Source organism: Heloderma suspectum, chromosome 6 (assembly GCF_057233095.1).
Source record: "Heloderma suspectum isolate Gila_16-S chromosome 6, 16-S_ref, whole genome shotgun sequence".
In the NCBI taxonomy this organism is placed as follows: domain Eukaryota; kingdom Metazoa; phylum Chordata; class Lepidosauria; order Squamata; family Helodermatidae; genus Heloderma; species Heloderma suspectum.
This window is the reverse complement of record NC_139463.1, coordinates 78,737,017-78,763,763: the sequence shown is the minus strand read 5'-3', so window position 1 is coordinate 78,763,763 and position 26,747 is coordinate 78,737,017. Positions and strand designations below refer to the sequence as shown.

The window sequence follows — 26,747 nt, the reverse complement described above, 5'->3', positions numbered from 1 at the left end:
TTATTTATTTCTATACCACCCAATAGCCGAAGCTTTCTGGGCGGTTCACAAAAACTAAATCCAAGCAACACACAATAAAACCATTTAAAACCTACAGAACATTAAAACCACAATATTACAATACAACCACAATAAAACCTAGCAGCAGTGCAGGAGTTTAAAATACAGATTTAAAACAGCAAAGATAAAAATTTAGAAAGCTAAAATGCTAAAATGCCTGGGAAAATAAAAAGGTCTTCACCTGGCACCGAAAGGAATACAATGTAGGCGCCAGGCGAACCTCACTAGGGAGCTCATTCCAGAGCCAGGGTGCCACAGCAGAAAAAGCCCTCCTCCTAGTAGCCACCCGCCTCACTTCCTTTGGCAGGGGCTCACGGAGAAGGGCCGCTGAGGATGATCTTAAGGTCCAGGCAGGCACATATGGGAGGAGGCGGTCCTTCAGGTAACCTGGCCCCAAGCCATTCAGGGCTTTGAATGTTAACACCAGCACTTTGAATCGGGCCCGGAAATGGACTGGCAGCCAGTGCAGCTGGAAAGGTCCTGGCGTAATATGAGCTCGCAGGCCAGTCCCTGTTAACAATCTTGCTGCCCTATTTTGGACCAGCTGAAGTTTCCGGACCATTTTCAAAGGCAGCCCCACGTATAACGCATGGCAGTAATCCAGACGAGAAGTTATCAGAGCATGGATAACTGTAGCAAGGCTATCTCTGTCCAGATAAGGGCGTAGTTGGTATACCAGCCTAAGCTGATAAAAAGTGCTCCATGCCACTGAGTTCACCTGTGCCTCAAGTGACAGTTCTGGATGCAAGAGCACCCCCAAACTATGAACCTGATCCTTTAGGGGGAGTGCAACCCCCTCCAGAACAGGTTAAATATCACCTAGCCGGGCAGACGAACCACCCACGAACAGTACCTCCATCTTGTCTGGATTGAGTTTCAGTTTATTGGCCCTCATCCAGTCCATTACCGTGCCCAGGCACTGATTCAGAACAGTCACTGCCTCACCTGGTTTTGATATAAAAGAGAGGTAGAGCTGGGTGTCATCTGCATATTGATGGCTCCTCAGTCCACACCTCTGGATAACCTCCCCCAGTGGTTTCATGTAGATGTTAAACAGCATGGGGGATAAAATAGAGCCCTGTGGAACCCCATGGCACAATTGCCATGGCACAGAGCAATAATCCCCCAGCACCACCTTCTGGAATCGGCCATCCAAGTAGGAGCAGAACCACTGTAGTGCAGTGCCTCCTACCCCCAACCCAGACAACCTATCCAGAAGGGTACCATGGTCGGTGGTATCGAAAGCCGCTGAGAGGTCCAGGAGAATCAACAGGGTCACCCTCCCTCTGTCCCTCTCCCAGCAGAGGTCATCCCACAGGGTGACCAAGGCAGTTTCCATTCCAAAACCAGGCCTGAAGCCCGATTGAAATGGATCTAGATAATCCGTTTCATTTAAGAGTGCCTGGAGCTGTCCTACAACCACCCGCTCAAGCACCTTGCCCAGGAAGGGGATGTTGGCCACTGGCCTATAATTGTTAACATCCTCTGGGTCCAGATTAGGCTTTTTCAGGAGTGGTCTAATTACTGCCTCTTTTAAAGCAGCAAGCACCACTCCCTCTCTCAAGGAGGAATTTACAAACTCCTGGACCCAGCCGGACAACCCCTCCTTGTTTGATTTAATAAGCTATGAAGGGCAAGGGTCAAGCACACAAGTGGTCAATCGGACTTGGCCAAGCACCTTGTCTGCATCCTCAGGCCTCAGTAACTGAAACTCATCCAATAAAACTGGACCAGACGGTGCTCTGAACGCCTCTACCAATGGAACTGCATTAATGGTGAAGGCAAAAGGAGAAGGGGACGGCAGAGGATGAGATGGCTAGATAGCATCACGGATGCAATGAATATGAACTTGAGCACGCTCCGGGAGAGAGCGCAGGACAGGAAGGCCTGGCGTGCTATGGTCCATGGGGTCACGAAGAGTCGGACACGACTGAACGACTGAACAACAACAACAACCAATTCATGACGAATCTGAGCGACTTTATCCTCAAAGTGCCGTGCAAACTCGTCACAGCGTGCTACCGAGGGTTCCACTGTCTCTCTCCCTGGCCGAGAATGCAACAGGCCGCAAACCACTCAGAAAAGCTCCGGTGGACGACACTGAGAAGATGCAATGCTGGTGGAAAAAAACTGTCTCTTTGCCACCCTCACCGCCACAGAGTAGGCTCGATAGTGGGCTCTTACCTGTGTTCAGTCAGACTCAGCACGAGTTTTCCTCCACCTGCGTTCTAGCCATCTCCCCTCTTGCTTCATTGCCCTCAGCTCAGGTGTATACCAAGGAGCTGGCCGGGCTCTGCTCAGAGGGAGAGGTCACTTGGGCGCGATCGTGTCAACTGCCCGAGTCATCTCTGCATTCCACAGAGCGACCTGGGCTTCGACAGGAGCACCAGCCATACCAGCAGGAAAATCCCCCAGAGCCCTCTGGAATCCATCGGAATCCATTAATCTCTGGGGGCGGACCATTTTAATAGGTCCCCCACCTTTGCAGAGGGGAAAGGCCACCAGGAGTCTAAACCTCAGCAGGAAGTGATCTGACCATGACAAAGGGACAGATGTTAATTCCTCTACTTTCAGATCACCATCCTCCTGCCCAGTCGAGAAAACCAGATCAAGCGTGTGTCCTTTTGTATGCATTGGGCCGATGACATGTTGGGATAGCCCCATAGTTGTCATGGCGGCCATGAAGTCCTGAGCCGCCCCAGATACAGCAGCCTCAGCATGGAAGTTGAGATCCCCCAGGACCATCATCACCAAGTCCGAGACCACCTCCGTCAGCTCAGGCAGGGAGTCTGATGGGCAGCGGGGTGGGCAGTACACCAACAGAATCCCCAATCTGTCCCGGGTTCCCAACACAAGGTACAAACACTCAATATCTGCGTTAGAATGAGCAGGAAGCCTGGAGAGGGAGATTGAATTCCTATAGACCATGGCAACCCCCCCTCCCTGACCCTCAAGTCGGTGTTGGTGCTGCACCGAGTACCCAGGAGGGCACAGCTGGGAGAGAGTGACCCCTCCCAGTTCCCCCACCCAGGTCTCAGTAATACATGCCAGGTCAGCCCCCTCATCCACAATCAAATCATGGATGAGGGAAATTTTATTTTGGACCGACCTGGCATTCAGCAGCAGCACCACCAGACCCGAGGGCAGACTGGTAAGGCTGCCAGGAACCATCAGGTTGGGGGGAGAACCAGAAGAGAGGACAGCTGTAAGGTGTCTAGCCCCTCTTCTCCTCATCTGGCCTGTTAATCCCCCAACGCCATACCTCCCCCTGCCCGTGACCACAGTTATGGTGGCACCTCTCTGACTCCCTGAGTTGCCCAATAGTCCTCCCAAGCACATATTAAAATGTTAAGATATAAATAGCACAACAGTTTAAAAGAATATAAAAGATAAAAGAGATGAAAGAGATGAAAGAGAACAGCAGCTAAGAAGCAGCAGTTAAAGTCCACGTTTGCCCCTTTCCCCTTGTCTTTAAAGCTGCTGCCCTCTGCTGCTGCTATTTGCTGCTGGTATTGTGGCTGCTGGTGTCTCTGGAGAAGCAGGTGGGTAGGTCTTCAGGTCCTACACAACTCCAAGTGCGACGCTAAGTGCACACTTAGCGTTGCACTTGGTCGACGCCGACGCGCACACTGAGGCACTGCCTCTGGCAGCCCCGCCTTAAGTACCTGTGGGCGGGGGCAGAAGCAGGCTCAGGCTCAGGATCACCCGGTGCAGCTGCTGGCTGGTCCTCCTTCCCCAGGCTCCTTCCCCAGGCTTTCATGGAAAGGGGTTCACAGTAGTGGTCCGTGCCATGGTGTGCCCCTGGCCCTGGCATCTGTTACCAGCACTCCTGGCATGCAGGCCAGGAAGGGGGAATCAGACAGCAGGATCCTGGCCCATGTCAGGATCCATGCCCTACCCCCCCCAACTAATGATTCCAGTTGTGGAAGGCCCTCCGCTTGGAGGCCCAATTGGTGTAGACACTGGTTTCATTTTGGCGTCAAGGAAAACCATGGCTTTTTACCAAAGCCTTTGAGGGCTAAATGCACTCCGAAAGTAGCACACTGCTTTAACTGTGGCATTGCTTTAGATTTTAATTGGTATTCACTCCTTTAATGGTTTAATATGTTTTTAGCCATTTAAATTTATATATATATATATATATATATATATATATATATATATATATATATATACTGTCTAATCTGATCTTATCTGTACTCCCCCCTGAGATCTTAAAGATATAGGGCAGGATATAAATGTTTTAAATTAAGAAATGCATGGTACCATCTGGCAACTGGGTCACCATTATGCTTTAGTTCACTGCTGCTGCAGAATTCCATACACCTGGGTGAAGAACCTGAGACCTGGGAGTCAAACCCGGGCGTTTTCCCTCCGCAGTGAGTTCTAATGTCAAGAAGAGCCTAGTGCCATCTTCCCCATCTGGGTCTCCAGCAGCCAAGTTGGATCATGACTCCCATTCCCTCCAGCCAGCATGGATTGGCCATGCTTGGCTGGGGGAGATTGGACTTGCAGTCCACCACATCTGCTGGGCACCAGGTTGGGGATGGCTGGTCCCATGGGAAAGAAAACCAAATGCAATCCAATCTGCATCCCTTCCAAAACAATGGGATGCAGCTCAGGCTGGCAAGGGTGAAATCTAGTCCCATGGTTCATCCCATCCAGGCAGTGTTTGTGTCTCAAATCATCTGCTCAGGGCACATGACAGCTCACTGCAGTGACCCCTGCAGCGTACTCTGATTCCATATAGGTGGATTGTGCACTGGGCAATTATTTTTTTACCTCGCTTGCCTGTCACAGGGTGTCAGTTGTGGTTACTGTCATCTTGCTCACATGAAAATGTTCAAGGTTCCTCTAGCATGTTCACAGCCAGCACAATTTGGTTTTATTTGTGCAAGGCCAAGACTGGAATATCATGTGTGACACTTAATCTGAGGGGGGGAAACAAAAACCCTTTAAGACATAATTAGCAGTAATGAGGATCTCCTTGAACCCCTCAAAGGCTTTCCAGAAGGCCCCATACCCTTTCCCCACTCCTTTCCCCCAACCACTCATTCTTTGATGGTTTTCTAGGTTTTGTGCAATTTCTCCCATTCCAAAAGGTGGAAATGCCTCTCCTAAAGCTTAGTGATGGGCAGTAAGGGCTTTAAGCTAAAGGGCTTAAAGGGCAGTAAGGGATCTTGGCACTGGGTCTCCACTGTTTTGCCTTTGGCCCAGCCTACAACTGGAATGCAGCCCTGGGGAGCATCTCCAAAATGGCAACTAGCCCTTGGGATGAAAGGGGTTCTGCACCATGTTCCACGACCACATTGATCAGTAACCTTGTGAACTACAGTTCCCTATATTTCTTCAAACAGGATGCTGCTAGGCCTAGGGATGTGCAAACCCACCCCCATCTGGGTTCTCCAGGCGCCCACCCAACCCCTGCCCCCACTCCCAAAGTGTTACATGATTGTTCTAAGAGCTGATCTCACCTCCAGGAAGCTTCTGACAGAGAAAACTAATTAGGGATTATGGGGAAATCAAAGGTTTACTCGACTTCATCCCCTTGGTCATTTGGAGCAAGGCAAATGAGTTGGGTGGGTGAGCTGGGTGTAGTCAATGTGACTCAGCTCTGCCCACCTGGGTACTCAGTGCAGCCCCAACATATGTTGGAGTGCCCGGGGGGAGGAGTCTCAGTGGTTCATAGAACCTCCATCGCTATCACCAGGAAACCATGCCATGTTGGAGCAGGCCTTGAGGGGTTGCACCTCCTGTTGGGCCATAGAAACAGATTGGGGATGTTGCTGGTGTACTGCCTACACTGCTGACCAGCATCGTCCCTGACTGAGCTGGCTGAGGCAGTTGCAAGTGTGGTGTTAGAGGAATCCAGGACGGTGGTTCTGGGTGACTTCAACCTCCATGCTGAGGCTGTCTCCAGAGTTCCAACTCAGGACTTCATGGCCTCCATGACAACCATGGGGCTGTCTCAGGATGTCATCGGCCCAACACGTGAAGCAGGGCACACCCTTGATTTGTTTTTTGCTCCAACTTGTGAGATGGGTAGTCTGAAGATTGGGGGGCTAAAGTAACCCCATGGTCATGGTCGGACCATTTCCTGGTGAGATTTGAACTTATGACATTACTCTCCTACCCTGGGGGTGGGGGAACTATTCAGATGGTCCACCCCAGGAGACTGATGGAATCCAATGGATTTCTGAATGCTCTTGGGGATTTTCCACTGGAGAGAGCTGTTGATCCAGGTGACGCCTTAGGTCACTTGGGGCAAGGCAAATGAGTTGGGTGGGTGAGCTTGGTGGAGTTAACCTGACTCAGCTCTGCCCACCTGGGTACTCAGTGCAGCCCCAACATAGGTTGGAAGGCTGGGGGGGGGGTTGCTGTGGTTCATAGAACTTCCATCTCTATCACCAGGAGACCACTCTACCTTGGAGCAGTCCTTGAGGGGTTGCACCTGGTGTTGGGCCACAGAGACAGATTGGGGATGCTGATGGTGTATCACCCACCCTGCTGCCTACCATCCTGCCTGACTAGGGATGGCAGAGAAATCCGCCATGGACTCCAATGAGGCCGGATTCTTTAGAATCTGGCCCCCTGGAGTCTGTGGCAGAATGGACTATTACCCCCCTCCACCTCACAAGATTCTCCCCAGATGGACTCTACCTGCCGCCAGCTGGTCTGGGTCCATCCGCTGCCGTCCGCTGCCCTGGTCTGAGGACACAAATGGCATCTGGCATAGCAGATGCCATTTGCGTCCCTGTTTTAGCCATGATAGGCTATGTAAGTATTTACATATGTAAGTATATACTATGTAAGTATTTACATAGCCTATCATGGCAAAGAGCAGGGACACAAATGGCATCTGCTATGCCATTTCGTCACTACTCTTCTCGTGATAGGCTACATAAATATTTACGTATCACGAAGAAACACAGAAAAAGTCCCTCATGCAAAGGCAAAGTCCCTCACCAAAGACTCCTGAGAAAACTTAGCAGTCATGGAATATGAGGAGGGGTCCTCTTATGGATCTGTTATGCGTTAAAAAACAGAAAGGAGAGACAAGGAATAATGGTACATTCTCATCCTTATCAACCTCACCTCTATTGGTGCAACATGTAACTGGGCCTTTGAAAGAGATGCAACAATGTGGGCAGGTTCAAATGGAAGTATGTTGTCCTTCAGTTATCTTGGCCCCTAATGGTTTTGAGAGTTAAAGCTAAACAAAAGCATTGTGTGGGGTCCTGGACCTTTGCCCCAATTCCCTTCCTGAATGCAATACTGGCTATGCTCTACCCACCTACTGACAAACATTTAACGCAAACTCATCTTGGCTAATACTTGGAGTCATCATACTAAAAAACAAGAGCAACATTTATCAAACCAGCCTTGACTAGTGTGCAGGCCTAGAAAAGGAGCTTTAGTAGTGACCACAAATGGTCTAAGTTCTTTCACTATTTTCCCATAAATTCCCAGGGGGTCTAGGGAGGTAAAAATAGTCATCTCTCAAAGATAACATCTTGGGGGTTGCTAGAAGTAAGTTTATTTCTTCTTGCAGCTTCCCATTCCAACACAGTCTTTTTTCTCCCTGGGTTATTAAATTATTTGCAGAAGCAAAAACTAGGGGAACTTTTCCAGTTGGTAATGAAAGACACATCTGAATTGGCATGTGATCACTCTCTGGTCTAGTAAGGACTTTAAAATTGTTGAAAAAGAATACAGCCGATTGTGAGAGGAACATAAAATCTGTCACACTCCTGCCCCTTGGGGCAATATATGTCTATAAGTTCGAATCTGGGTCTATATCTGTCCCATTACATATATTTAAGTGAAACTTAACAACAAGAGCAAAGAGCAATTGACCAGCTTTATTAAGCCCCAAATCCTTAGAGTTTCTAGTAGGGAGAGAAGCCAGTTCGTCTGGAATAAGTCCCATTTTCTCACCGATTTTACAGTTGTTTTTTCCTATTCTAACATTCATATCACCTGCTATCAAGATTTTTGGGTCAGCCTGTATTTCAAATAAGGTGGAGAGGACCCGATCAAGTTCATTCCATATGGAGGTATCTTCATACTTTGAATTCTGCAGGGGAGAATAGACATTTACTAAAAAAAAAGGTCAGACCTGAAGGCCAATCCACCTGAAGAATTAAGTTGTAACTACTATCGCTTACATCAAGCTGTAAAATGTTTGGGTTATTATCCACTGAAACCTTCGTTGCTAGACCACCCCATGGCCTCTACTATCTGATTTGCTAGCTGGTTGTGTATACACAAGGTATCCTGGAAAAGTGGAAACAGCCGTAGTGGTAGCCCAGGTTTCTTGAATAAAAAGAACTTCAAACTGAGTGCAATTTTTAAAAAAAATTCTCATCTAACAGCTTGGAGGCCCATCCTGCAACATTCCAAGAGAGTAATCTCATAGAAATAGCAGTGCCAACCTGTGGAGAGGACGATAGTTAGCATGGACCAGCCCTCATAATGCTGACAGCAGCTTGTTTATGGAGTCCTGTTGCTTCAGATATAATTCTGCTATCCCTATCTCCACATGGCCTGTCTATTGTTGGGGTCTGAGAGGGTGGAGCTGACTGCCGTTCGCATGCAAATTCTAGCCCTGTGAAGTGTCCGTCAGCTATACAGTTCTGTTCTGCATGGTGCATTGTTTGAAGGTGGGATGGGACAGTGGCCCTTTTTTTCAGAGTCTGTGCAGGAAAGCGGAGTGGTAATTTTATTTCTGCTGCAACTTTTTGAACTTTGGTTTGAAAGTATCCCAGCTCAATTAAATTAGATTTTCCTAAAGAGGTGAACTTGAGAGGCTCAATAGCAAAAAGTGGCAAGGAGGATGTTGTCAGGCAGTGCTGCGGCTGTATTGTGATTTGCTCATCTGCAGCCTTTTTCTCCAAGGGGTTTAAATTAGATGGTTTCAGTAATTCTGTGTGGCCGATATCATCTGATTGTAGAGCTGGAACCTGAAAAGGCTTTTGCGAAGGGTCCAAAGCAGGGTGGCCTTTGGCTAATCTTTTCAACAGTGCATGGAGCCTGGTAGTAATTGACTGTTGTTCCATTACTGGCAGGTCATAGAATATATCAATTAAAGTTTCTTCTTCAGGTATCACAGAAGTCAATGGTTGTTCAATTGGAGAGAATTCTTCACCAGAGTCTATATCATATTGGCTCTCAGTCCAGTGGGCCATACAGAGAGGATTCTTATTCGTATGCCTGGTAAAATCTAACTCTTTGACTAATCTCATTATCATAATGATCTAGATTTATTAAACTGTTAGAGTCAAAGTTTATCAGAGTTGACTGTTTTTTGACAAAGGGGGTCGGAGTCAGGAGGGTCTCTTGTCTATAGGTGTCAGTATCCTGACATTTCACAGACAATCCTTCAATCAAAGGTTGGGTCCAGGTGTTTAAAACATGACTTTGCACCTGTATCCCAACACTGGCAAAAGCCCCCCTATATGTGAGGATAGAGTGCACAGTGGAAGTTTTAGTGAAGATTGTTTTTATCCCAAAATTAGGGTAGTCAAAGGACAGATCTTCCACATCCTCTATGTCAAAAACTGACAGAAAACCTAGCCCTATGTCACTAAGGTTTTGTAAAAAATAATACTTCTTTTCAGTTTGAGACAATTTGCTGCTTGGCCTTGGAAAATTACAGAGGACCAGCTGGTATTTTAGAAGTGTTATAGATGGTTTTGCTGCCAAAGGCAATTTAGTCATGCAGATGATTCCATCTATGCCTAGGCCTCCAGGCGAGGGAGGATCATTAGGTAGTAATTTTACATCAGCTGGGTTGAGTGACAAAAGGTTGGTAATTGCTGCCTGCGGGTCAGGGTCCTCGACTACTGGGGGTAGAGCAGGAAGATGCAACAAAGAGTTTTTCTTCCTCCAAGAGCTCTGAGACATCTTTCCTTGTTAGGGATATCATTTTTTCCCTAAACTTTGTTGTCCATGCGACTAAACAATCTCTTAAAATTGAAATGACTATTAGAAGTACTGTAGCAGGATGTTAGCTTCTTTATTCCCTTGTTAGGTTTACCGCCCCTGTGGGAATATTTCTGAGTCAGGGCTTCTCTCTTGGGTCTTCTTGCAATTTTTCTCTTGGCATTGCTAGGAAGCTAGGCTGGCAGGAGCTATCAGGAGACTGAGGCAAGAAGACTCCTTAGAAAATTTTACTGTCTACATCAGCTTGCGCAAAGAGTATAAAAATCTCCTGCACCAGAATAAGAATGAGTATGCACGACAAATTAGGGATGGGGGAGAATTTCTCCCCGAAACTTCGGGGGGACCGAGTGCCAACGTATTCGGCCCCCCGAAGTTTCGGGGAGAAATTCTCTCCCATCCCTATAGTAGACCAGTGTTTTATTCTCCATCATGTAATACAGAAATATTCTCAGCATGATAGAAAAGAGTTATTTGTTACTTTTGTGGATTTTAGTTCAGCTTTTGACCTTGTAGATAGAGATGGTTTGTGGCAAAAGCTATCTGCCACTAGGGATGTACGAGATCCCCCTTACCTGGCTCCGCTGGATTCTGCTGGGGGGGAGGCGCTCCCTCCCTCCCCCCAGAATCCTGGCTGGCCAGCTCCGCTCCACGGGGATTCCGCAGAGCCGCTGGCTGGCTCCGCCAGTAGCCAGACATCCGGCCACTGGCTAGCAGGGACGCAAATGGTGGTGGCTGTAGCTGCCACCGTTTGTGTCCCTGTAGTCAGCTGTGATGGGCTACATAAAGACTTACGTAGCCTATCACATCAGGCTCAAAAAAAACCCAACGTGTACGCAAATGGTGGCGGCCACAGCCGCCGCCATTTGCGTTCCTTATTTTTGGCTGTCTTAGTCTATGTAAATATTTACGTAGACTAAGACGGTGAAAATAAGGGGGAACGCAAACAGCATCCACTATGCTATTTGCATTCCCCTTATTTTCGCTGTCTTAGTCTACATAAATATTTACATAGACTAAGATGGCCAAAAATAAGGAATGCAAATGGCAGCAGCTGTAGCCGCCGCCATTTGCATACACTTTTTTTTTTTTTTTGAGCCAGACGTGATAGGCTACATAAGTCTTTACATAGCCTATCATGAATGGGGGAAAAAAAGACTGCAAATGGTGGTGGCAGCAGCCAGTCAGAAGACCAGCTGCCTCCACCGCCGCCGCCGAAGCCGCCTCTGGAGCCACTGCCGTCCGGAACATCAGCCCCAGGTAAGTGTCATCCCGGGGGGGATCTGCGGGGGGGCAGGCCATTCCACCACGGAGTTTGAGGGGCCGAATGCACTGGCATTCGGCCTCACCGAGATCCGTGGAGGAATTCTCTGACATCCCTATCTGCCACAAACATTGATAGAAGGCTGTTTCTTTTAATCCAAATGCTTCACTCTGACACTACTCTTAGAGTTAGGCTGGGGGCGAATGGATTGTTATCAGAAAGCATCCCAACTGATAAAGGAGTGCATCAGGGATGTTGATTGGCCCCTTTTCTTTTTAATTTTTATATTAATAGCATTGTACAAGAACTTAGTGTTTTGGAATGCTTCCCAGCTTCTATTCAGGATGTTAAACTCTCAGTCCTCCTATATGCGGATGATATCGCAATTATTTCCACTATATTAATTGGTATGTGAAGGGTCTTCAGAAAGTTGAGTACATTTTGCACAAGAGAGCATTTGTCTATTAACTATGCTAAGACTAAAATTATAGTATATGGGAAGAAAAGGAAAACATATGTGGAAGTTGGACAATGAATACATTGAAAAATTAACAACTTTAGATATTTGGCCTTAATTTCAATGCCCGACTTTTGTGGAGACAACATCTAGATGTAATTAAGCTGAAATCATCCCAGTCTACTCAGTCTCTCTTTCAGTTCTCTCGATCACCAGGGGAAGTTTGGTTGCCCCTGCAGTTGAGATATTTCAGAAGAAGGTAGTTTCACAACTGATGTACAGGGCTGAGGTATAGGGATACACAAATGCCTCTATTTTTGAGGTTGTTCAGAACTCTTTTATGAGATCTCTCTCAACTGTCCCCTGAGGTACACCTGGGGCTCTTCTAAGGGCAGAAGTAGGATTTATTTCAGTTAAAACATCTGTTCACACTCCTCTTACTTTGTATTGGCTCAAGTTGACACATATGAGCGATTCCCGCCTTCCAAAAAAAATGCTTTCAAGAGCAACTTCAGACCTAGGGATGTACGAAAGTCACTTACCTTTTTGCAGCTTCGATTCGCAGTTAGGGGGGATGCGCTCTGTCCCTCCTCCAGGAATCCTCCCCGGGCTGGCTCTGCTCCATGGTGGCTCTGCAGAGCCGCCAGCCAGGGCCATCCGCAGCCAGAGTTCCAGCCACGGCCGGCTGCTGCAGTGGCAATTGGCAGCCACCATAGCAGAAAGAAATCCGTGGCAGAATGGCCTACCCCCCCGCCACCCCGAGGAATCCCCCCAGAACAAAACTTACCTGGGGCTCCGGCGACAGCTCCAGCAGTTGAGGCAGCAGCTGGTCTTTCAGCCGGCTGCTGCGAATGCCATTTGCATCCTGCCAGGCTGCCGTGGTAGGCTACGTAAGTATTTATGTAGACTATCAGAGCAAAGAGCAGGGACGCAAACGGTGGCTGCTATGCCGTTTGTGCCGCAGTTCTCTCCATGATAGGCTATGTAAGTATTTACGTAGCCTAACACGGTAAAGGCTGCTACGCAAATGGCATAGTGGCCGCCATTTGTGTGGCTGCCTTTACAGTGATAGGCTATGTAAATACATACATAGCCTATCACGGAGAGAGCATGCAGAACAAACGGCGTAGCGGCCACAGTTTGCGTCCCTGCTCTTTGCTGTGATAGGCTACGTAAATACTTACATAGCCTACGATGGCAGCCTGGCAGGATGCAAATGGCGGCCGCAGCAGCTGGCCAAAAGACCACCTGCCTCTGCTGCCACCGCTGGAGCCGCCGCTGGAGCCCCAGGTAAGTTTTGTTCTGGGGGGATTCCGCGGGGTGGCGGGGGGTGGGAGTCCGTTCCGCCTTGGATTATGGGGGGCGAATGCCAGTGCATTCAGCCTCACTAAAATCCATGGTGGAATTCTCTGCCATCCTTATTCACATCCCAAAAGTCTTGGGTACACCTGTTCAAACTTATGTTGCAAGCTTATGGAATTGATACTGAGTCCTTTCCTTCTTTCCCTTCTGATAGAGTAAAGCAGAGGCTTAAAGAAAGAATATATTTATTCTCAGTGGATGGATTTGGTTACAATCTCACAAATGCCTTATCCTTCCTGGTTGTTGTTCAGTTGTTCAGTCATGTCCAACTCTTCATGGCCCCATGGACCATAGCATGCCAGGCCTTCCTGTCCTCCGCTCACTCCCGGAGCATGCTCAAGTCCATATTCATTGCATCAGTGATGCTATCTATCCATCTCATCCTCTGCCGTCCCCTTCTCCTTTGGCCTTCAGTCTTTCCCAGGAGCAGGGTCTTTTCCAGAGAGTTTTCTCTTCGCATTAGGTGGCCAAAATATTGGAGCTTCAGCTTCAGCTTCAGTATCTGTCCTTCCAATGAGCATTCAGGGTTGATTTCCTTGAGGATGGAATGATTTGACCTCCTTGCAGTCCAGGGGACTCGTAAGAGTCTTCTCCAGCACCACAGTTCGAAAGCATCAATACTTCGGCGCTCAGCCTTCCTTATAGTCCAGCTCTCACAGCCATATGTTACTACTGGGAAAACCATAGCACTTATTAGACGGACCTTTGTCGGCAAGGTGATGTCTCTGCTTCTTACTATGCTGTCTAGGTTTGCGTCTTTTAATTTCATGGCTACAGTCACCGTCTGCAGTGATCTTGGAGCCCAAGAAAAAAAAATCTGTCGCTGCTTCCACTTCTTCCACTTCCATATGCCAGGAAGTGATGGGGCCGGATGCCATGATCTTAGTTTTTTTAATGTGGAGTTTCAAATCAGCTTTTGCACTCTCCACTTTCACCCTCAACAAGAGGCTCTTTAGAACCTGTTCACTTTCTGCCATTAGGCTGGTATTATCTGCATATCTGAGGTTGTTGATAATTCTCCCGGCAATCTTAATTCCGACCTATGATTCATCCAACCCTGCGTTTCTCATGATGTACTCTGCATATAACTTAAATAAGCAGGGCGACAATATGCAGCCTTGTCGTACTCCTTTCCCAATTTTGAACCAATCGGTTGTTCCATGTCTGGTTCTCACTGTTGCTTCTTGACCCTCGTACAGGTTTCTCAGGAGGCAAGTAAGGTGGTCTGGTACCCCCATCTCTTTAAGAATTTGCCACAGTTTGTTGTGATCCACACAATCAAAGGATTTAGCGTAGTCAATGAAGCAGAAATAGACGTTTTCCTGGAATTCTCTTGCTTTCTCCATGATCCAGCGAAAGTTGGCGATTTGATCTCTAGTTCCTCTGCCTCTTCGAAACCCAGCTTGTACTTCCGGTAGTTCTCGGTTCGCATACTTCTGAAGCCTAGCTTGTAGGATTTTGAGCATCACCTTGCTGGCATGTGAAACTACATGCGGTAGTTTGAACTAGGGATGTCAGAGAATTTCTCCACGAGTCTCAGCCCCACAAAATTGGTGGAGAAACGGTCTGCCACCCCGCCCCCTGGGACATGACTCACCTTGTTCGAATGTCCCTGGTGGTGGCAGCTCCGGCGGCGGTTCGGCAGCGGTTCGGCGGCGGTTCGGCAGTGGCGGCGGCAGCCGGTCTTCTGACCAGCTGCTGCCGCCGCCATTTCCAAGTAAAAACGAACAAACAAACGTGATTAGGGATGGCGGAGAATTTCTCCCCGAAACTTCGGGGGGCCGAGCGTCAACGTGTTCGGCCCCCCGAAGAAGTTTCGGGGAGAAATTCTCCTCACACGCTTTTTTTTTTTTAAGTCACCCGTGATAGGCTACGTGACGATTTACGTAGCCTATCACGGCTGACTTTGCAGATCTAGCCATGATAGGCTACGTTAATCATCACGTAGCCTATCACGGGGGCGTTTTTTTTTTTTTAATGTTTTATTTCGCAGCCGGGCGAGGTGAGGCGCCTCCACCCGGGCCTGAATTTCGGCCGGGTGAGGCGGGAAGCCTCCCCCCCAGCCTGAACTTCAGGGGGAGAGCAGCAAAGCACCTCCCCCCCACCGCGAAAAGCTGCGAGACCAGGTAAGTGGCTTTCGTGCACTCCTAAACATGATAGGCTATGTAAAGATTTACGTAGCCAATCACGGCTACATTTTTAAAAAAACACCGTGATAGGCTACGTAAATGTTTACGCAGCCTATCACGGCTGACTTTAAAAAAAAAAATGGTGCGTACACAAATGGCGGCGCCCATGGGCGCTGCCATTTGCATTCCTTATTTTGGCACGTGTAGTCTACATAAACATTTACGTAGACTATGGTGAAAATAAGGGGAATGCACATAGCGTTCCCCTTATTTTCGCCATAGTCTACGTAAATGTTTACATAGACTACACGTGCCAAAATAAGGAACGCAAATGGCAGCGCCCATGGGCGCCGCCATTTGTGTATGTGCTTTTTTGGTTTTTTTTTAAGTCAGCCATGATAGGCTACGGAAACATTTACATATCCTATCACGGCTGACTGCAGGGATGCAAACGGCGGCAGCTATGGCCGCCACCATTTGCGTCCTGGCAGGAGAGGAGGTTTTGTGGCCGGAGGGATGGGGTGCCTCCCCCTGGCCAGAATTTCATGGGGGAGGGACGAGGCGCCTCCCTCCCAGCCAGAATTTCGGGGGGGAGGGACGGGGCACCTCCCCCCCACCGCGAAGCAAGCTTCGGGATCAGGTAAGGGACTTTTGTCCATCCCTAGTTTGAACACTCTTTGGCGTTGCCCTTCTTTGGAATTGGAATGTAAACTGACCTTTTCCAGTCTTGTGGCCACTGTTGAGTGTTCCACATTTGTTGGCATATTGAATGCAGCACTTGAACAGCATCATCTTTTAGGATTTTAAATAGCTCAGCTGGAAGAATGTCATCTCTGCTAGCTTTGTTGTTAGTAAAGCTTCCCAAGGCCCACTTGACTTCACTCTCTAGGATGTCCGGCTCAAGTTCAGTGACCGCACTATCATAGCTATCAGGGACATTAAGATCTTTCCTGTATATTTCTTCTGTGTATTCTTTCCACCTCTTCTTACTCTCATCTGCTTCTGTTAGGTCCCTGCCTTCTTTGTCCTTTATCATGTCCGTCTTTGCACAAAACGTTCCCTTGAGATCTCCGATTTTCTTGAAGAGATCTCTCGTCTTTCCCATTCTGTTGTTTTCCTCGATTTCTTTGCATTGTTCATTTAAGAAGGCCTTCTTGTCTCTCCTTGCTATTCTCTGGAACTCTGCATTCAGTTGGATATATCTCCCCTTTCTTCCTTGCTTTTCGCTTCCCTTCTTTCCTCAGCTACTTGTAAAGCCTCCTCAGACAGCCACTTGGCTTTCTTGCATTTCTTTTTCTTTGGGATGGATTGAGTTGCTGCCTCCTGAACAATGTTACGGACCTCCGTCCATAGTTCCTCAGGCACTCTGTCTATCAGGTCTAATCCCTGAAATCTATTCCTCACCTCCACTGTATATTCAGAACGGATATGATTTAGGTCATACCTGAATGGTTTAGTGGTTTTCCCTATGTTCTTCAATTTAAGCAGAAATTTTGCAAGAAGCAGCTCATGATCTGAGCCACAGTCAGCTCCAGGTCTTGTTTTACTGACTGTATAGTGCTTCTCCATCTTTGGCTGCAAAGGACATAATCAATCTGATTTCGATATTGACCATCTGGTGACATCCATGTATAGAGTCGCCTCTTGTGCTGTTGGAAAAGAGTGTTTGCTATGATCAGCATATTCTCTTGGCAAAACTCTATTAGCTTTTGTCCTGCTTCATTTTGTACACCAAGGCCATGCTTGCCTGTTATCCCGGTGATTTCTTGACTTCCTACTTTAGCATTCCAATCCCCTATGATGAAGAAGACATCTTTTTTTTGGTGTTAGTTCTAGAAGGTGTTGTAGGTCTTCATAGAACCGATCAACCTCAGCTTCTTCGGCATCAGTGGTTGGGGCATAGACTTGAATTACTGTGATGTTGAATGGTTTGCCTTGGAATCATACTGAGATCATTCTATCATTTTTAAGATTGTACCCCAGTACTGCTTTTCCCACCCTTTTGTTGAGTATGAGTGCTACTCCATTTCTTCCAAGGGATTCTTGCCCACAGTAGTAGATATGATGGTCACCTGAATTAAATTCGCCCATGCTTGTCCATTTTAGTTCGCTGGTATTCTTGCTGGTACCCATTATATAAGATGTCATTTGATCTGGACAGTTACTTTACAAATCTGACTGTGCCTCACTTACGGAAATCATTTACAGCATTGTGTCTACAATGCATGCCGTCTGCCTTCTTGGAGGGAAGATTTGACAATAACCCAGTCCATCAGAGACTCTGTATCTGTGGGTCTGGGGAGGTAGAGGATGTTTCTCATTACTTACTAAGATGCCCTCTCTATGGCCACCGTAGGCATAAATTTCTTGCCATTATTTCCCAGAGCCTCCTAAATAGAACATCTTTAGAACAGATATGTGTCCTTCTTTTCTGGCACTGATGCTTTCACCACTGCCAGGTAGCAAAATTTGCCTTGGCAGCAAGGAGAATACGTGCCAAAGCTCAAACAGCCTACTAGGGATGATTCTGTTGGATGTATGAATTTATGTATGTACAAATATGTGACTGTACTGTTTCTCTCTCTCTCTCTCTCTCTCTCTTTAATGTACATTTTGGTGGCCTATGGCTTTAAGCAATAAAGTATCATATCATAAAAAAATAGCAGAAATTAACAGTAAATGTTGAAAAGCTGCAGTCGTCTCTTTATTCTGGGGAATAATATTGGAATAGGGTCTCATCTTTCTCTGATGGACAAAAGCAATAAGCCACCACAAGGTATTGATGTACAGAAGCATACAAGTGAGGGTACAGAAGGAGGAGAAAGTACACATTCGAAGTGGGAAGAAAAAGGTGCTCAATCAGAAAATCAGTAGAACTTATATCAATAGTCCCCCCCCCTCCTCCAAAAGTTTAACTGATTTGTAATATGTGGGCACTTGAGGCCCCTGAGTGAATTCCAGTATATCAAACTTCCTGTAGCTGCAACTGCATACAAAGTGTTTTATTTTTATCTTTCCACTTACACATAAGCCAATGCTCCCATAATGAAGAATGCCTGATATTAGGATTATGATAACCACATTAAGACAGTAGGACAGATATAGATATGGCAGAGAATTCCAGCACGGATCACGGTGAGGCCGAATGCCAGTGCATTTGTCCCCCCGAACTCCGTGGCGGAACGGCATGCCCCCCCCGCCCCCCCGCAGATGCCCCCCTGGACAAGACTCACCTGGGGCAGATCTTCTGGGCGGTGGCGACTCCGGCGGCGACTCCGGCAGCAGCTCCGGCAGCGGCTCTGGTGGCGGTGGCGGCCGGTCTTCCAACCGGCTGCCGCCACTGCCATTTCCACTCAGGTAAAAAAAAAGAAAAAGAAAGACATGATAGGCTACATAAAGATTTACGTAGCCTATCATGACTAGGTTTAAAAAACACACACACATGACACGATAGGCTACGTAAATCTTTACATAGCCTATCATGGCTGGGTGGGTTAAAAAAACCCAAAAACCATATACGCAAATGGTGGCGGCTACGGCCGCCACCATTTGCGTTCCTTATTTTTGCCCTCTTAATCTATGTAAATATTTACGTAGACAATGATGGCAAAAATCAAGGTGAACACAAATAGTGTAGCTGGCGGTATTTGCATCCCTTTTTGATTCCCCGTTTTAGCCTATGAAAATATTTATGTAGGCTATTAGGACAAAAAAAAGGGAATGCAAATAGCGTAGTGGGCACTATTTGCGTTCCTTTTTTTTCTTCGACGTAATAGCTTACAGAAATATTTACGTAGGCTAAAATGGCAGAAAAAAAGGAATGCAAATAGCGCCCACTACACTATTGCGTTCCCCTTTTTTTTGCCATAATAGCCTACGTAAATATTTATATAGACTAAAATGGTGAAAAATAGGGAACGCAAATGGCGGCGGCCATAGCCGCCATTTGCAGATGCTTTTTTTTTTTTTGGCTTGGCTTGCCATGATAGGCTACATAAATACTTACATAGCCTTTCACGGCAAAGACCAGGATGACAATGGCGGCCGTGGCCGCCGGTTGAAAAACAAGCCACCACTGTTGGAGCTGCCGCCAGAGCCGCTGCCAGAGCCGCCGCCGTCCGGAACATCAGCCCCAGGTAAGGCTCATCCCAGGGGGGAATCCCCAGGGGGGAATCTGCAGGAGGGGGTGGGGGGGCAGGCCATTCTGCCACAGATTTCGGGGGGGGCAAATGCCAGTGCATTCGGCCTCACTGAAATCTGTGGCGGAAATTCTCTTCCGCAGAATTTCTCTGTGGAAATCCTTTTTTTTCTTCTAAATAGAACTGCCTTTGTCATCCTCGAAATGACCAAGGAGATGAAGTAGAGGAACCCTTTCATTTCCACATAATCCCTAGTTAGTTTTCTTAGTTAGAAGCTTCCTGGAGTTGAGCTCAGCTCTGAGAACAATGATGTAACACTTTGGGAGAAAGATGCAACCCAATAACCCAGTGTTGGAGGCCAAGATGGCAAAAACCTCCACAGCCACGACATCTTTCCCCTTGGTGCTCAGGTAAGCTGGAAGGAAGGAGATCCAAACACTGCAAAACACCAGCATACTGAAGGTGATCAGCTTGGCTTCATTGAAAGTGTCTGGCAGCTTTCTGGCTAGGAAAGCTACCGTGAGGCTGATGAGGGCCAGAAAGCCCAGGTAGCCCAGAACACAGTAGAACATGAGGATGGAGCCTTCATTGCATTCCACTATGATCTGCCCAGCCTGAGAGTGCATGTCAACATCTGGGAATGGAGGAGAGGTTGAGAGCCATGCAATGCTAAGGCACACCTGAATGGAGGAGCAGGAAAGCACAATGGCATTTGCCACTTTTTGCCCAAGCAGTTTCCTCATCCTGTTGCCCAGCTTGGTGGCCATGAAGGCCAAGAACACTATGACAGTTTTTGCCAAGACACAAGACACTGCAATGGAGAAAATGATTGCAAACACCAACTGCCGGAGACAGCAGGACACCTTCCCAGGAGTGCCAATGAAGAGAAGGGAAGAGAAGTAGCAAAGCAGGATGGAGGTGAGGAGAATGCAGGTGAGGTTTTGGTTGTTGGCTTTGACAATGGGAGTATCCCAGTTCTTTGCAAAGGTCAGGATCACCAAACGTGTAATCACAGCAAAGGAAATAGCCAGGGAAACCAGAGTGATCCCCAAAGGCTCTTCATAGGTTAAGAAGGTCCTAAGCTTGGGGATACATTGATCTTGGTTCTTGTTTGGATATTGATCTTCCGGACACTGGACACAATGCACGGCATCTGAAAGGGTTAAGAAAAGTGTGTGGTAGTGTTAGCTTTCTTGACAAAGAATGGCTGTCATAATGCCAAGTCCATGGTTGACTAGAATTCCTGTCTTTGGATTTATTTCTTTTTTTGGCCTTCAGATATCTATATTTCATACAATGACTTCAATGTTCCTGGGCTGGTAGCACACCAGAGATCATATTCATTCCCAGCAGCAACATTGCTGATAATAAGCATTTCAAACAGAATATAACATTATCAACTGCAATTCCAGCATGGTTCATGGAGAACCGGGAACCCAGACCAATCAGGGAGGAACATGCTGATGATTCCTTGTTGTCGCCAGCCTTGGAATGATCCAGACAACATAGCCTGTCATGACTATCATCTTTGGCAAATCACCCAAGACACAACTCAGCAGACAAAAAGATACTACACCGCACTCAGCTGTATCAGTTACTGTGGTATAACCAAAAGAAGTCCACATGCTGATTAGCTGATTATAATGTGTCAAGGATCCAAAGAGGAGGGGATTATGGGAGATCTAAATATCCAGAGGGATGCAGCAATTGCAACAACCTTCCAGGGAATGACATCTTCCATGGTCCCCTGGCATTTTGTTCACTGACGTGAAGAAAGAAGGAAGGAAGGAAGGAAGGAAGGAAGGAAGGGAAGGAAGGATAGAGGGAAATACCTCCTCCCACTCTCCCACTACATCTGGTATTCTCTCTTTTGGTATCACTTCTCCTAGTCATCATAATTTGAAAAGAATTCAGCCAGCCTATATCCCTGGACTATGAAGTTGGAATCTTTATTAATTTTCCAAAGCATTATATAATCTCAGCAAGTACGTTCAAGGGTTAAAGGCAGCCCTGTATAACTTCCGTTATAGGAGAGGCAGTTACATTTCTAGATGGGCCTCTTTCCTTGTCTTTTTTTTTACTGGTGCATAGCATCAACTGATTCCCCCCCCCCCCCATGGTACAGGAGGATTTGAGGATGAGAAAGGAAACAAGGGTATGTGATGCATATTTAATAAAGAATTCATTATGGACCTCAGGAATTAAATGGCCACTGTTCCCACATCACCACTCCAAGGAATATGTAGGTTAAGGATACAGTGAACACAGAGATATCGAAAGGTGTGAAATGAACAAAATTGCCTCAAATAGGAAAGGAAATAATAGTGGAAGTTTTTCCTCAAAAATTCAGTTTTAATCTTGAATCATGAGAAAACACCAACACAAAGAAGAAAAAAAATCGGAAAAGAAAAAAAGGAAAGAAAGAAACCTCAACAAGGAACAGAGTAAGACTGCATTACAAGGCAGCTAAAGTAAAGCATTTTGGGAAGGTGCTACTGACAACAATACATACAGTTTTCTCAATTCCAGATTCCAAATGCATAACAATGCTTCCGTCCTACAGCTCTGAGTATTTGAATAAGTGCAGAAAAACTAATAAGACATGTTTGGCTTGACTCCTTGTGGTTCCCTCCTTGTAGTTTTTTCTGACTTCTCCTTTGATTTTCCTTCCTGTCAGACAACCAGGTGAAAACCTTTAGTTGGTTCCCATGTCATGGACTAACTCTGAACCTGGAAACTAAGTATGGAAAGCAAATCATGATGATGATTTTCATTTTTACTGGATGCTGGGTAGATTTTTCTGCCTAGTATCAGTGTAAAGGCCCCACTTTACTGTGCACACATTCATTGGAAAATCAGAAACAAGGGCAGATTACAGCCTGGCTGGCCAGGAAGCTAACTGTAGCAGACACAGCACAGCAGTATTTCTATTAATCTAGGGCAATATTTTCAGCCTTTATTTCTATTATTATTATTATTATTATTATTATTATTTCTATACCTCCCCATAGCCGAAGCTCTCTGAGCGGTTTAGAAAAGTTAAAACATCAAAATACAATATACAAAGTTTAAAAACCATTTAGATAAAACATACACAGACAAACAACATATAACTAAAAACAACTCTGAACTAAAAACCCCACAATATTAAGTGAAGACAACAAAGAGTCTCATGGCACCTTAAAGATTCACACGTTTATTCTTGCATAAGCTTTCATTGACTATAGTCCACTTCATCAGATGCATCAGTTAGTCTGTGAAAGTTTATGTCAGAATGAATTTGTTAGTCTTTAAGGGACCACAAGACTCTTTGTTTTTGCTGCAATAGGCTATCCTCGTCTACCCTCTGGAAATGAATTAAAGAATATATGTATACTCATTATAACAAAGGGATATGCATTTATATATCAGGTGCAGCAGCAGCAGGTCATGAGAGGAAGCCAAGTCCAGCAGGCATGCTTACCCATGCAGATGAGCATTTCAATGCCCCTCTACAACGACCCCATGGTGTTCTCTCAAACACACCCTATCACTGTGTCTGCTCCAATGCCAGCTGAAATTGGTGATGGGCAACAGCAGCCTGATTACAACCAAGATCGGAATTTAAGGTATGGGCGCAGGTATACCAGGAGAAATACATGTAGGGATACTGTGTTAGCGATATCCGTATAGTGTAATGCCTTTATTAGGAAGCCACCTTACTCTGAGTCAGGCCCTGGGTCCATCTAGCCCTGTACTGTTAACACTGACTGGCAGCAACGGCTCTCCAGGGTTTCAGGCAAGAATTTTTCCATCCCCGGCCGGTTCCACTCTGTGGTGAGTCCGCAGAGCCGCCGTCTGGGTCAGTCCACGGCCAGACTTCCATCGGCTGCTGGTCTGTGGATGCAAATGCGTAAATATTTACATAGCCTATTACGGCAAAGAGCAGGGACGCAAATGGCATAGCAGATGCTATTCTTTAGAATTTGGCCTCATTGGAGACTGTGTTGGAATTCTCCACCATCCTTACCTTCAGGGGGAGTGCAACCCCTTCCAGAACTGGTGGACATGTCTCAATACCTGAATGAGGACCCCTCACAATGAACACCTCTGTCTCGCCTGGATTCAGTTTCAGCATGTTCTCCCTCATCCAGCCCATTACCAACTTCAGGCAGTCATTCAGAGGAGTCATACCTTCCTTGGATAAAGATGTAAGGAGAAATAGATTTATGTGTCTTCAGCCTACGGATAACACTCAGGTCCAAACCTCCTGATGATCTCTCCCAGCGGAGAGGCAACAGCATCAGGATTAGAATGGATTATGGAGCCCTGAGGGACTCCACATAATAGTTCCTTTTTCAAGGAACAACTATCCTGAAAAACAGTATCTAGAACAGTCCTGAGAGAAAGGAGTGGAACCACTGTAGAGCAGTGCCCCTGACCCGAACTCCCTCAGGCAATCCAGAAGGATTCCATGGTCGATGGTATCGAAAGCTGCTGAGAGATCCAAAAGAATCAACAAGGATGCACTACCCCTATCAATTCCCAGGCGAAGATCATCCACCAAAGTGATTATGGCACTCCCAACTCCATATCCCACCCTGAAGCCGGTTTGAAATGGGTCCAGATTTTTGCAATCATTAAGTGATCTAAAGGGTATATATCATTATTCTCCCTACAGTTATGAACACAGGGTGCCTTACAGGACTATGCCTTAAATGTAGGGATATCGGAAAATTCCGCCACAGACTCCAATGAGGCTGGATCCTAAAGAATCCTGCCCATCGGAGTCCGTGGCAGAAACGGACCACCCACCTCCACCACCCCGCAAAGTTTCCCCGGAATGGATCCTACCTGTCACCATCCATCCACTGCTGTCTGTTTGCTGTCGGCTGCCAGTCTGTGGAAGCAAATGGTGTCTGGCGTAGCAGACACCATTTGCATCCCTTCTCTTTGCCGTGATAGTGTACGTAAATATTTATGTAGCCTATCACGGCAAAGCCAAGGGACGCAAATGGTGTCCGCTACGCCGGACACCATTTGCATCCGCAGACCGGCAGCCGACGGAAGTCTGGCTGTGGATGGACCCAGCCGGTGGCTCCGCGGACTCACTGCGGAGCAGAGCCGGCCAGGGAGGATTCCGGGAGGAGGGACAGATCGCCTCCCCCCCACCGTGGACGCCCCAGCAGACTGGTGAGAAGGTTTTGTACACCCCTATTTAAATGTCAGGGTAGATATTTTTTCCAGATCACTTTAAGTTACTTCTTTATTACACCCCTTGAGCATCTGACTCTACTACTCACTGTCAGAATGATTTTATACAAAACCAATGCTTACTTGCTCTTTAATGCAGGAACACAAATATACTTCTTTGTTGCTGGCACAAATGCAAATGAAATTGAAAACTAGAGCAAAGGCAAGTCCAAGCTGTGGAGTCTCACTCTAGCCCATAAGAGACAATGAGAATATTTAACTCTTCAAGACTCATGTTACCACACAGGATCATGAAAGTAAAAACAGGGTGATTGTGATCAGGATTGCACCACGCTGGGTCAGGAGAAATCTTGAAGCAGTAGACGTTGGAGTCTACTCTCACACACACATAAACACACACACACACACACTGCACTTCAGTTCTCCCTGCTCTTAAAACAAGCTGAAGTGGAGGTTGTCATTGTCATGTCACAAACTAAGAAACCCCCTCCCTCGCCCCTGCAAAAACATCCTAGGTGGGGCAACTTCCTGCTCTATGTAAGGCTATGCACCCACTGGCCTCACACCATCTATGGGGATTCTTGAGGGGATTTATGAAAAGTTAGTGAAAATCCATGCGATTACATTATTATTGAACGTGCCATTTCATATGTCAATAAATTCTAAACACTCAAAAGATGTTTATGTATAACATCAATGTATCTTTAAGATTTGTGTCACTAGATTGCTACAGTGATTGTGTCAGTTCTTTGGGGAATCGAAAATTGAATATAGATTTGAGAATATGAAAGTATATAGACATTTGAAATCTAGGAGTGCACGAAAGCCACTTACCTGGTCTCGCAGCTTGCTTCGCGGTGGGGGGGAGGCGCTTCGCTGCTCCCCCCGAAGTTCAGGCCGGGGGGGAGGCTTCCCGCCTCGCCCGGCCAAAATTCAGGCTGGGGAGGAGGCGCCTCACCTCGCCCGGCCGCGAAATTAAAAGTTAAAAAAAATGCCCCCGTGATAGGCTACGTGACGATTAACGTAGCCTATCATGGCTAGATTTGCAAAGTCAGCCATGATAGGCTACGTAAATCATCACGTAGCCTATCACGGGTGACTTTAAAAAAAAAAAAGCGCGTACGGCTAATGGCGGCCCCCATAGGGAGCCGCCATTCGCGTTCCTTATTTGGTCGCTGTAGTCTACGTAAATCTTTATGTAGACTACGGCGAAAATAAGGGCAACGCAAATAGCGTTGCCCTTATTTTCGCTGTAGTCTATGTAATCTACATTACTGCTGCGTCTAACAACTGCGTCTAACAACAACAAGAACAAAACTGGATGGTGAATAGCACTAATTCCTGCATGACAATTAGTCCACTTATATTTCTACTTTCAAACTGAGGAAATTCTGAAGTCAAGTTTCCTGCTGTGCCAAATTACAGTTTAAAGTAGAACCAAATGAAATTTCACACTTCATAAGCATTTTGGAAGATTTGCAAGAGGAAAAAAGAAGAAATTCAACATTTCATATTTATGAATGCCTTAAAAATATCCATGAGAGGAAACAGAACATCTGCATCTTTTTTCACAGTCAGCAAAATGTGGGTGTGTGTTGGGGAGGGAGTTGAGGTGCACTTTGTGAAATATTCCCTATAAGAATAGTTGGAATTCTTCCAACAATTTGTGAAGTGCAAAAAGGGGGGCAATTATCTCCTGCGAAATTTCACTTGAATTTATGTTGAATGAAACTATATGGTTAGTTTACACTAGGGATGGACGAAAGTCCCTTACCTGGTCCTGCAGCTTTTTCGGGGGGGGAGGTGCTTCGTTTCTCCCCCCAAAATTCTTGGAGGGTGGGGAGGCACCCCGCCCCTCCCTGCTGAAATTCTGGCCGGGTGGGAGGCACCCCGTCTCCCTGGCCGCGAAAGAAAAAAGTAAAGTAAAAAAAACAACAACGTGATAGGCTACGTAAAGATTTACATAGCCTATCACGGCTAGATTTTCAAAGTCAGCCATTATAGGCTACGTAAATCTTTACGTAGCCTATCATGGCTGACTTTGAAAAAAAAAAAGCATGTACGCGAATGGTGGCACCCAACCGCCATTTGCGTTCCTTCTATGGGCACGGGTAGTCTCCGTACGGATTTAGGTAGACTACGGCGAAAATAAGGGCAACGCAAATAGCGTTGCACTTATTTTCGTCGTAGTCTACGTAAAT

General features: G+C 46.6%; 1 protein-coding gene across 1 annotated transcript in view; it reads right to left on the bottom strand.

The window, feature by feature from the left end:
* LOC146341333 (vomeronasal type-2 receptor 26-like) overlaps positions 1–26,747 on the bottom strand; it is a 53,365-nt gene that overhangs the window by 22,778 nt on the left and 3,840 nt on the right. Inside the window, exon 2 of the mRNA XM_084807374.1 lies at positions 19,872–20,506. Coding sequence (XP_084663500.1) covers positions 19,872–20,506 — 635 coding nt within the window. The remainder of the gene's footprint in view (positions 1–19,871; positions 20,507–26,747) is intronic.